Source organism: Barbus barbus (genome assembly GCF_936440315.1).
Source record: "Barbus barbus genome assembly, chromosome: 18".
Taxonomy (NCBI): domain Eukaryota; kingdom Metazoa; phylum Chordata; class Actinopteri; order Cypriniformes; family Cyprinidae; genus Barbus; species Barbus barbus.
Genome location: NC_136746.1, coordinates 16,697,235 through 16,710,672, shown reverse-complemented (window position 1 = coordinate 16,710,672; position 13,438 = coordinate 16,697,235). Strand labels below are relative to the sequence as shown.

The 13,438-nt window shown below is 35.6% G+C and overlaps 1 protein-coding gene across 1 annotated transcript in view; it reads left to right on the top strand.

The window, feature by feature from the left end:
* LOC306884189 (heparan-alpha-glucosaminide N-acetyltransferase-like) overlaps window positions 1-10,066 on the top strand; it is a gene marked incomplete at both ends in the record, with an annotated part of 32,590 nt that extends 22,524 nt beyond the window's left edge. The window contains 4 exons of the mRNA XM_079439911.1: window positions 1,529-1,606; window positions 7,127-7,197; window positions 9,113-9,225; window positions 9,846-10,066. Of these exons, the coding sequence (XP_079296037.1) occupies window positions 1,529-1,606; window positions 7,127-7,197; window positions 9,113-9,225; window positions 9,846-10,066 (483 nt within the window). The remainder of the gene's footprint in view (window positions 1-1,528; window positions 1,607-7,126; window positions 7,198-9,112; window positions 9,226-9,845) is intronic.
* Window positions 10,067-13,438: the final 3,372 nt, after the last annotated feature.

The following is a 13,438-nucleotide window of genomic DNA, read 5'->3' as shown; positions in this document are numbered from 1 at the left end:
AATTTACCTTTTTGTTATCCTTTGTGTGGGCGCCGATTACTACAACCACCGACCGTGACAGATGTATAGTTTGTTAGGATAGGACAATATTCGGGTGAGATACAAGTATTTGAATATCTGAAATCTGAGGGTGCAAAAAATCTAATTATTGAGAAAATTGCCTTTAAAGCTGTCCAAATATAGTTCTTAGGTAATGCATATTACCAATCAAAAATGAAGTTTTGATATATTTCTGGTAAGAAATTTGCTAAATATCTTCATTGAACATGAGCTTTACTTAATATCCTAATGATTTTTGGCATAAAAGACAAATCGCTAATTTTGACCCATACAATGTATTTTTGGCTATTGCTACAAATATACCCCAGCGACTTCAGACTGTTTTGTGGTCCAGGGTCACATATTTTACTGTTAACATCAATAGTTCTATAAACAATAAGTTAATATATAAGAGTAATCTACATTTTATGTACAATATGCAATTATTTTGTTGTTTTGATGAATAGTGCAGAATAGTTTTAATGCAATGCATACAACATAAATGAAAAAATAAATACAAATCTGCAGTCTTGGAATCCAGTCATATTAAAGAACCAGAACTAACTGTATAAATAAGATAAACTTTGTTAAATATATAAAAAGTAAAAATGAATTAATTAACTGACAAACAAATAAATATACAATCAAATTTACTTATTAAAAGACATGCACCAACGACAACTCCACAAAAGTGATCCAGTGACAAATGAGAGAGAAAGCCTAAAACTAATCCAAAGCCCAAAATGTGACTTATCCAAACCGTTTATTTCACGGACTATAGATCATTGACTTTTCAGCTTGTTCTCTTCTTGTCTCATTGACTAATTTCACTTTTAGTTCACCAAACAATGACAAATCTATAATATTGGACTGGATTTGCTGGCAGCTATCTTAGACAAACAGATGTTCTGTCTCAGCGGTCCTTGCTGCTGTAGACAGATGTGTGCGTCTCTGGCAAGGGTCAGAAAAGTTTCTCACCCTTTGATGGTGACAGTGCCCCGGTGACCGGTGAGAACTAGACATGCAAACTCAGTGGCATTGCTGAATTCCCTGTGGGCGGAGGCAAAAAACAGTTAGCGCCAAACCCGTCAATCAACATGTCTTTGAGAACACGGCAGGTGTCGGCCTCTCCGTCTGTGTCCGTCTGCTCCAGCGTCCTCGGCTGAGGCTCATTCGTCATCACCGAATTAATCAGTGAGTGCGGCCAACTTCACAGCCGTGCATGGCTGCGCGGGGAGCGTTGAAACTTGAGCTCTTTTTCAGGGCCACAACCACTGCTCACATCCTCTCTCTCTGTCCGAACATGATATCAGTATGACGTATGATAAGCATTATTGTCCTGCAGTCTATTTGCTATTAATTATTTCAGTTTACTTAGAGGATTATGACCTATTTGGCCTAAAATGCAGGCTTAATACGCATCATTTTGCTATGAAAATAGTCAAAGGATTAAGTATTTAGTCTAACACTGGAAATAATCTTTGTGTAGGCTGGAAAGATTCTTGTGTTTTTTCGTAAAAAGAATAAAAGTGTCCTGGTTCGATTCCTGATTTGGGCCCTCATCCTGGTACGTGCACACACACTTGTATAAGAAAAAAGTAACAAAGCAGATTTCAACAGCAAGAAATGCACAATACAGCAAAGCCTTGCATGTACAAATGTTATATTGCTTGTAGTTGTAGACAGTTTATGAAATAGGTAGGCGTCATATGATATGTGTATATATTCACTGAATGAATTCCAAGGCAGAGATTGCAATCACACCCCTCTTGGGACTGAACTGGATTGGTTGTTGAGCTCACGGATGTCTGGTGGTTTTTGAATCTGGAGTTTTACAACTATTATTGCATATTCATTTCCACTGGTTCTTTCCATCATGCATGACAGAAAAAAAAGTTTTAATACAACTATTATTTAGCATGTTTTATACCTCAAGCCAGTGGTTCCTAACCTTTTTTTCAGGGGACCCCTATTTTAACATTACATTTTTCATTTTAAAGTTTTTCATTCAAGAATAGTGAGTGATTTTTCTCTTTGCATTTTGTTGTTTTGTTAACGTTAAAGGAATAGTTCCCCCCAAAAAGAAATATTCTGTCATCTGTCTGTCAATTCTGTCATAATGTTTTATTTTTAATACCATCATTTACTCAAAAGTTGTTTTAAACCTGAATGAGTTTCTTTCTTCTGCTGAACATAAATGCTATTTTGAAGAAGGTGGAAAACCAAAGACTTCCATAGGATTTTTCTTTCCTACTATCAAATTCAATGTGGACCAGCAACTGTTTGGTTACCCTCATTCTTCAAAATATCTTCTTTTGTGTTCAGAAAAAGAAATTAATAGAGGTTTGGGACAACATGTGAGTGAGTAAATAATGACAGAAATTAAATTTTAGGGTGAACTATCCCTTTAATGACAGTCGACAGCATGTTTAGTGTCCTGTCCCTTTAAGACTTGCATATCTAATAAACAGGCGCGCATCCGTTTCTCTCTCAACTGTTTACTTTCATGTTTGCTTTCATTTTAGAGATAACCAACTGAGTCTATATGTAAACCTTGTGTGTTTTGACAGTATTAGCACAAAAGATAACTTAGTTGAGTAATCAGGCGCTGTTAGACAGGCTTTTTAGTGCGCGTGCTTCAGGTGTATGCGCTTAGAAAAAGGGCACGTCAGCACGAATGAAACATTTGGCAAGGCTTGTATGCAAATAATGTACTTTTGCGATCGCGAATAAGTGCAGTGTCCTGTCAGGGTAACTCTACCGCTGTATGTACTGTTGTACAGTATATAGAGACAGAGGCGCCAGAACTGTATTTGACATAATGTGTGCTGTAGCACGATACTACGATATTTCTTAAAAAGCAGATCGTGGAGACATTTTTCATTCGTAATCATTGTTTCATCTTGTGGTCAAACTAGAGTGAGCTTGGCAACCCCTTGTAAATCTTTAGCGACCCCAATGTTGGGAACCACTGTCTTGAGCCATGTTCCATGTTTTTTTTGTTTTTATTTAACAGAAATTCTTTAGATGTCCTAAACGTAACATTAAAGCATTATTACTTTACGATTCAAAAGTTTGGGGTTAGTACTCATTGTTTTTTAAAGAAGCATCTTATGTTAACAAAGACATGTTATTTGTTATCACAATTGAATACAGTTGTGTTGTTTAATATTTTTGTGAAAACTATTATTAAAATTAGAATTGAAATATGAATAGAAATAGATATTAGAATAGATATTTATTTGAAATTGAAATATGTTATATAACATTATAATGTATTATTATAAATGTATTTACTGTCACTTTTGTTCAATTTAATGCATATTTACTGAACAAGAGTAGTCATTTTTATTTTATTTTTTTAAGTAAAAAATGACTGACTCCAAATTTTAAATGATATACTGTAGTATATGATTTTTTTTGGCTCTCAGTAAAAAAAAAATATATATTGAAATTAATTATTTTTACTCTGGGACCCCAAACATGTAAAATCTCAAAGTCAGTAATTGCAGAACATGAGTGTTAAACTAAACTATGACCTCTGTGCTACAGGTCTGTGATGAGATTTGAGTTTATGAAACAAAAAAGTGATTAGATCTTAGATTGAGATGACAATAGTGAACGGCTGGCAAATTTGCTGGTTAAGTGCTCCATTTGGGTGGTCCCACAGACAAAAGGAGCAGAAGCTGGGCTGGGTGGGAAGTGCATGAGGATGTTTAAACCCCTGTCTCAGGGGAAATGGCCATGTGCTACTAGAAATGTTTTCCAGGGACAGCACAGTTCACTTACCGCTGTCCTTCGCTTGCAGAAAGGCTTTTTTATTGCACCATGTGGGGTGAATTAACCCCCTCTGCATTACCACTCTGTATTTTTTGGTCTTTGCCAGTTTTAATGAGCATGACGAGTTAAGCAAGCGCAAGTTATATGGTGTGTTTAATCTAAAGCGAATTGTGTAGTCATTTATTCAAGGTTATTAAGCGAGAATCATGTTTCTGCACAATACAGCGTATGTTGATCTCAGGATCTACACAGAAAGGGAGTTTGCAGGCTTCTCTTCCATGAAAGACCTTGCCTCTGTGTTTTGATTTGGACTTCTGGAGGCAGAGCTGCTGGAATGCCCTCTCTAGAGACAACAGGTGCTGATGGAGGGGTTTTGTCTGGCAAACTCTGGACATAAAGCTGTGGACGACGGGGGCAAATGACCTGCATTTTTCAGCAATGGCTTCTCTTATGGTCATTCTTGCAGGGCTTGTTATAAATATGAGCAAGAATGCTGCGGCTTAGCAAAGCTTGTATCTCATTTGTTTTTATATATTAAGGACTAAAGATTTGAAGTTGGGCCATTTATATGAGTGTGCAAATGTTTCTAAATGTCCTTTTCACATGACATCTGTTTTATGAGTCCGATTCATTAAATTATGAAAGACAAATGTTACCCACCTCCAGAAAGCTGACACAATGTCCTGTTCTTACTCAAAGGATCTCTCACTTGTGCCAAGATATATATACTTTAGACTTTAATATTTCATATAAATTTTTGTAGTCTAGGCATTTACTATGTAGCCTTATGCTTGCAAAAAAGGCAAGGTCTTGAGAAGCATTTTTTTAAAAAGATGAACTTATTTTGATTTGAGTGCTGCTTTTTAGAACAGCATGTCATGCACGAGGTGCTTAAAAATGCAAGGTGTGAGTGAAATGGTCAAAAACGTTTGTCGTTTGACTGCATTTTACATAGGAAAACAATGGAAAAGTAGTGCAGTGGAATGGAAAAAACACACAAGTTACTATAAATCTAACATCATTTAGTGAGGTTTATACTTAAAACAAAAATAATTAAGAAAATGTACCCTGTTTTTTTCGTACCCTGTTGTACCCTATTTTGTATTTGCGTATTATATTTATATACATAGATATTTATATACTGCTGTAGATACATTTATTTAGTATGTACCCTAATCACAATCCTCCTCTTCTTCCCACAGTGAAGCATTTTGAGTGTGCTTTTTGTGAACCCAGACCCACAGTACGCAGATGCAAGATCCCAGTATTTTAAATTTCATTATTCCCAAGCCCTATGACAAATCGGGCCATTATATCTGTATGTTGAATCATATTGGCCAGCATTATGGGGCCACACTGCTCGGGGTGCTGAAATAAATGAACAGAGATCTATTTTACTTTACCTAGAGGCACAGCATGATATAAACTAGCCAACAGCAAAAAATTATGCCACCGCTGTTCACACACTGCCTCGGATTGTGCAACAATAAGATGGTTTATGTATAATATAGCACTTGCATCATATTTAAATAAATGTTCCTTTTTTATTCAGATTTAGTGATAAGCGATCATGTTTTTTCTAAGATATATAGAATAGCAAGAGGAAAGATTTCTTATTTGTATATGCTGTAAAGCATATGTTGATATTTATAAGTTTTATTCCTTTCCACTCAACTTTTCCCAATGCTTCATCCCTACATTGACGTCAAAGAAAATATAGATTGTGGATTGAACCACAAAGGGTTTAGGCAACCGACAAGACCGTTACAGGCTTCATGCTTCTCGATAAACACCGTTCATCTCATAGCACAAGCAAACAATCAATTATCATTGACATCTCTGGAGAGCTCTGAGGTCTGAGAATGTTTTAAGCAGCACATCTCCAACAGCCTCTTGTGCTGTTAATGTGCTCTTCACACACGTTATCCTGGTTAAACAAAAATGACCTCCCACCACATCAACAGTCATAAAACGCTGCGTGTTTAGTGGGAAAGGGGTTGTCTTATCATCATTTCCATGAGTCCTTTGTCAGATTGTGGGATGATTTGAAGCTGTTTGTGCTTCACCGTGCCAATAAACAAGGACCCCGAGTTAATTAAAGTTCAACGATCACTACTCCGCAGTTTGAGATTGAAATTGAGCGATTGCCCCACATAGCAATGATTGTCCCACATCCTGCCTGCATAGCCTGGAGACTCAATCTAGAGCCAGCCAGGCTATTTCCACACCATTGATTCTGTCATCTATACAAATGATGGATATCCTCCTAACAAGCAGGTTTGGATGCTGAACTGTCTATCCTCACAAAAGCACAATATTCCTTTAAATGAGCCTGATTGAACTTTTTCAGAGATTATGCTTTCAAGGCAAGACACTGCAGTCAAAAACAGTTTTTCATGAACTGGTCAGTTTTGAAAATTTGGGCTTTTGAAAATTTGGCTTTTCATAACATGTTGTTTTAGACTAGCAAATTTTAAAATTTTAGACTTTAAAATTTAGACTAAATTTTTAAGTGTTTATTGTATATTATCTATTGTCTGTAGGTTTCATTTACAATACGTCTATTTAAAGACTGCTTTCTCAAAATGAGTTTTTCCCCATACATTGAGCCAGAAATCCCCACCTGAGTAGCACTTACATACTCTAAACTTTACAGATTTATTCCTATATGTATTTGGAAGGTTTTTAAAGAGGGGTTTGTTCAAATATCATTTGATTGATTTTATATGTTTTCTTACTAAAAACATGGTAATTTTGGTAATTTGAACACTATTTTCTGATTTGCAGAGTGATAAAGAAATATTCAAAATCCCCTCTGTAAAAACCTTTAACTCTAATGTCAGCAAAATAAAAACAAGCATTTTGAACCTGGCTTTATCCAATGTACAGATTTCTGTTTTGGAAATGTATGTAAATTAATGGATATTGAATTAGATAATTCCTTATTTGCATATTTAAACATATTTAAGAAAACTTGTAATACAGAAAATGTTTGCAATTCCTAATGTAGTCAATAAATAGGAAAGTATGGAGATATCGATGAGCTAATTTTATACCCAATTACCTAGGGAGTTAATTAAAAAAATATATATATTGCGATGTAGAATTTAACGCTTGAGAAGAGAGCTTTTGCGTAAGGCATGAGGAGATGGATCTGTGTTGCGTTTGTTAGTTGGAGGGGCTTCACCTCCCGGGAGCGTCAGCCAATCTGCTTGATTCTTTATAGCGGTGCTGCATTTGGGTTGTCTGATAGTGCTTGCTTTACAGGTCTGCATTGATTTGAAATCTGTTTTATTCTGATCCTCGGGGAATCTCTGCAGCCATCCTTTCTAAGTGCACAAGAGACGAAGGATTTATACCTGTCAATAAAAACCTTTGGTAAGTGCTTCCTGATCCTCTAAATCCTGCTACTTCTCCATCCACAAAAGAAGGGATGAGACTCCAGCAGGTACAAATCAGAGGCTGCTAAAACATGCGTTTACTTACCTCTAACGACAGAACGTCCTGTAAATAATCACCACCACTGGCACAGGCGGGTGATACATCCACTGACCAACTAGATCACTCTTCTTTACCGTCGAGAGAGTGAGCAGTTTTATTTTCCCAACCATATATATTGCCGAACTCTGGCTTATCTCATCCGCCTGTTGTGAAATTGAGCAGGATGAGGTCAGCCCTACATCTTCAGAACGGTGCACATTAAATTATTTGTCATCTAACACCTCAGAATAAATAATGCCATGTAACTGAAATGTTCAGTAGACAATCATACGATTGTTTATCTCTACATGCAAAAAAAAAAGAAAAAACAACAAAAAGGATTTGTGAGGTTTATGCTATATAAGCAAAAAAAAAACTAAAAAACTGGAGGGTATGGTGAAAAATTAAAACTTAATAAAAAAAATTATAAAATACATTTTGGTATTATTTATGCTATTTATATACCACTATTATATATTTTGCATTATTGAAATACTATTATTGGATTCTCTGTTGAGTTTCAGTAATGTTATAGTAAAAAGTCGTGACGTATTGTCAAGTATGGTGACCCATACTCAAAATTGGTGCTCTGCGTTTAACCCATCCAAGTGCACACACACACAGCAGTGAGTAGTGAACAAATGCACACACACACACACACACCGTGAACACACACCCGGAGCAGTGGGCAGCCATGCTGCGGCGCCCGGGGAGCAGTTGGGGGTTCGGTGCCTTGCTCAAGGGCACCTCAGTCGTGGTATTGAGGGTGGAGAGAGCGCTGGACATTCACTCCCCCCACCTACAATCCCTGCCGGCCGGGGACTCGAACCCGCGACCTTTCGATTACGAGTCCGACTCTCTAACCATTAGGCCACGACTTCCCCTGTGCTTTTTTTTATGTGCTTTTATTTTAAATTATATTTATTTGTTATTATTTTAGTTTTATGTTATTTTTAATATTTCTCTCTAGTTTTAATATTTCAATTTTTTTCAGTTTTAGTCATTTTAGTTCTTTAACTGAATTTCATTTCAGTTCACATAATTTTTATTTAAAGTTTTTCTTTAATATTTCACATAATTTTATTTAATTTCATCATTTTAATTCATTTTAATTTAATCTCTCTTTTTATTTTTATTTTATTTTTTTTTATTTTAGTTTACTCTAACAACACTGTTTTGAAAATATTTAAACTGGGAAACCAAAAAACACTGATAATTGTTTTCCATATGAGACCTGCGTAAAGGTTTTTACATTAAATTTGACCTCACTCTGTCTCTGTGACCTTACTGTACCTGTTTGAGTACAGACATACCTGCTTGAATTTATATGGGCAGTTCATCATGCCAGCTTATTGAGCCCCTGAGCATGTCTGTCTTCATCCCTAAAAGTAATTAACTCCCAGCCAAGAGGTTTTTTTTTTGGCTCAACTTCAGCTGACATAAACGATGCTCTGGGATGCAGCCATTTTACATTAGATAAAATTCCATCGAGCATCCTGGCACTTAGAAACACAGAGGCACATGACTTATTGACATAGTTGTACTGAGCAGGTGCCAAGCCTTCACTTTGGATGCTTATGTTTCTTATTGGCTTACTCTAAGCACAGAAACTACTATATGTCCATCCATTATTTAGTCCATGGTTCTGCACTGTGTTGTCCTCTCTGTTACAAGAAATGTTTGGCAAATCACAGTGCACCTCTAAGGATCATTTTTGATATTTTTGTGGACTGATAGGTCTTGTCTGCACTATATGTTTTCCATCTTATCAAATTGTTCAGATCCTACAACATAGATCTGCTGTCTTTTTCAGGTCCCTGTCATGTGTTACATGCATGGGCTGCACGTCCTTTGTGCTGCTGGGTCTGATGTATTTCGTTGTAGACATTAAGGAATGGTGGGGCGGACAACCTTTCATTTATCCTGGTATGAGAATTCACTTATTTAAAGGAATAGTTTGCTCAAAAATAAAATATTTTCTTAAAGTGGACTTACCCTCAGAATGAGAGTTCGAACAGCTGATAAAAACATCACAATAGTCCACAAGTAACCCACACAACTCCTGTCCATCAGTTAACATCTTTCTCCATTTAAAAAGTCATCTAGTCTGTATCAGGGGAGAAATATGCACAGATCAAGCACTGTTTACAAGTGGAAACAGTCCAAAACAGTTCTACACAAATATGTTGGTGGATTCTGATATGAGAAGACAACAGGGAGAAGTGTTATTATGGATTATGAAATTGATGGTTTTGTTTCTTACAAACACACGGCATTTCACTTCACAAGATGTAAATTGATGTTCTGGAGTTACTTGTGGATTATCACTGCAGATGATCCATTGGTGAGCAAATGATGCAAATCTGTTCTGATGAAGAAACATGAAGAAGAGAGATGAAGAAAGTTGAGGAAGTTTATCTACATCTTGGATGGCCAGAGAGTGAATAAATTTTAAGCACATTTTCATTTTTGGTGAACTATTCCTTTAAAGCATCATTTTGTCAGCCAACCCAGTCCAGAAAAGCTTACTGTGCATTTGTTTGCAGGGATGAACTCTATATTTGTCTACGCTGGACATTCTCTGCTGGGATTTTACTTTCCTTTCAGCTGGGAGATGCGTTTTCAGGACAGTCACTGGGAACAGCTTTTCCAGAATATATGGGGTACTGCACTTTGGGTCTTCATTGCCTACCTGCTCTACCGCAAAAAAAAATCCTCAAAATTTGATGCTGCTGGTATTGCTGGTATGTCAGAAAAGTCCTTGTAATTCTCTTTCATTTAAGTTACAGGCTAAAATAAAGTTTTAATTTGGACATTTTTAAATGAGTGCAACGTTCTGTTTAGGTATTTAATATTGTGCACTTTTTAGTATTACATTTTATATTTAAAAAAAGAGGACTGTCTTGGGTCCAAAATCATGCCTGTAAAACTAAATTTGGTGTTTTCCTATGTTCAGTTAGTTAATAGGCATAAGAACTGAGACCAGAGGATCAGATTTATTGTCTTCCATGGACACCTGCAGTGTTTTATTTGATGTCAGTTGTGTTAAGACCTAAACGTAGTGATTAAATCAAATTTGCTGAAGTGGTACTTAACAAATTAGAACAAGTGATTCCACCACTTGAGGGGTAGCCATTATATATCGGTTGCCATGGCCACCCCCCCTCGGTGCTGTGAGACAGAGAGTGGGTACCATCTGCTCTTCAACTGACAGCCCTTTAATAGGGGTCAAGCTGGACGGCTCACTGCGGAGCGTTTCTGGGGCCAGCACTTTTCATGTTCACACTAATGCAAAATCAGGGAAATTACACCAGCAGATCTCATGCACATACGGAAATTACTGCGTTACACAAAAATCCCTGATGTTTTCTGTCAAGTCATATTCATGAGATCAAATAAAGTCACAAGCACAACCTCTGGAAGCTCTGCGGCAGTGGTTCTCAGCTGGTTTTGAATTGAGATATTAATTTGAGTGGAAAACCAAGATTTGTTAATAGGAATGTTTGGAAAATTCTCAAAAGAACCTGCTGTCTTAAAGGAATAGGCCACCCTAAAATTAAAATTCTGTCATCATGTACTCGTCCTCATGCCCTTCCAAACACAAACGTCCCAGACAAATGGTGTCCCGTCCTCAAGATGCTATTTTTTGTTATCCTTATTATGATTGTTCAGTCACAACCTGTGCTAAGAATACACTTCTGTTACTAAGCAGATAATATTAGATTTTATTGTTAGTGCAGATATTTCCCAAATTTAGATTAGTTCTCTTCAGCAGTGTATTATACACTCCTAAAAATAATATTGTTAACCCTAGCTATCGATATATATGTATGCATTTTTTTTTTAATCAAACATGTTTTGTTAGATTTTATCCTTTATTTGAAATCTGTTATGATTTATTTTATTACATCAATAATTTGTCTGCACAAACCATGTTTATTCATTTTGGAAGAGACAACATATTTAATATAGTGAGGTTTCTTTTACCTTGTTCTTGGTTTTCAAATATGAGGGCGTCTGTGTAAATTACAGATAAATTTGCACCGAAATACTGTAGAGTTTGATTCGGTTGAAGTCAGCAACACGATATATGAATGTTTGCTGTTCCTTTTTAAAAGTGTGATAAGCTTATTTATTTTGCATTCTTAACTATGCATTGCAAATTTGGTTAGTTGCATTTTATGATTTTCGTTTAGTTTCAAACAGACTTGCGACCCTTTTTTGGGTCATGATCCACCAGAACCACTGATCAACTAATAAATTCGCTCAGAAATGAGTCATTGTGTGACTACACTAATATAATAGTAGAGGTTATAAGTGTCCAAGAGTATCACTAAATTTAGCTGTAAGTGTCAGAAGATGAGCATCTGTCAGGATGCAAAGATTTGATCTCAGAGAGTTCTCAGAAATGCTCTGCACTTTCCTCTCACTTACAAACGACTTGTGAACAAACAGGCTGAATTATGTTATCATTACAGCAGTAGTGTTTATCTTCTGTTTGGAAGCATAAAAACAAATATAATGTACAGTTTATGTACAGCTTTTGTATTATCTTCAATCTAGTGCACCAGATCCCTGGATTTGTAGGATATTTATGATCTACTGAAGGGGCTGAAACATGTGAACCTGTTCACTCTGAATGGAATTCAATTGAACCCTTTCTCTCTCTGTTAGTTAATGAGAAAGCTTTTCATTTTGAGGATCATATTACCCATTTAAACTAAGTAGAGCCTATGAGAGAAGCAAACTGGTCCACTGATTTTGGGAATGGACTAATGACTAGCGCTACTGTATTTCCCAGTGGGAATATGGACTTTGTTCAAGAGCTGTAGCTTTATCTACTACAGTAAGCACTTTTTGAATTAATATTTTATTAATAAAGTTCTTATCATCATTATTATTTAATGCAAAGTATATAGATGCTAAGCTCTATTAGCAAAATAACACTGAGAATAGCTCCACCGTGTTTGATGCAAACAATGCTTTTCTGTTTTCTGCTTGTACTAATGATAATCTGTTTGACAGAATCTGACAGGACGATTTGTGATCGTATGTACTATAAAACAAGCTTTCATCTGAAAATGATCTTGTCAAGCAACCACATTCAAAAGGAACGGATGCGGCGGTAAATGTCATGAATCTGCCTATTGCCTTATCTATATTGATTTACATTGACCATGTCTGAAAATACCGTGTGTCTGATTCAGAGCAACCTGAGCTTTTTTAATGTGCATCATGTATATGGTGATGAGCCTACATGCTGCTATGTAAACAAAACCATCCTGTGGCTAATATGCAGAGTAAGTGAAATATTTATACGACATAACAAATATCTTGTAATGAACAAAAAGGTGGAGCTTGAAACAACGCCTTTGCACTCATTCATGCATGCCATGGTTATAGTTGTTGTGTCTTGTTCATGTTTGACCACCATCATTTATGTGCATTTAAAATTCATAAACAGTATGAGGGCAGAGTTACTGTGACCCACTGACAAGACGTTATATCTTTCTTTTAAAAAAAAAACACTTTATTAGTATAATTACGCAATTCCAATTCTGTACTGTCATTGAAATCATTTAACTTGGAATATTATTAAATAATAATAATTTATATAACATTTTATATGAATAATTATTATTTAATAATTATTTATTTAAAATATTATAATAAACATTATTTATATAGACCATTTTCAATAAATAATATGCTCAAATATTTTAATAATATCTATTATACAGTATATAATTTTTATATAAATAAATCTATAAATCTTGTACCACAGTATAAGTGAAGCTTTTGAATGAATTTTTGATTCCTGGAAATTATGGATTTAATTTATGTAATAAATATAGCATTACACTTAGGCCTAATTAATTATGGAATATATTTATTACTTGAATTAAATCCATATTTTCCAGGAAAATTTATATTCCATGCTGGTCTGGCTCTCTGCTTTTTTATTTATTTTTTTATTTCCATAATACTCCTGCACTCCTGATTTTTAGGGTTTTATGAATGGAAAATACCTCAATAACTCTTTTGGATCTTAAGCAACAGAGAATTTATTTTGTTACCAAAGCATCTTTGCTTGGCCTCTTTCTATGTATGCTTAATTTGAGGTCTCCGCTATAGTTTG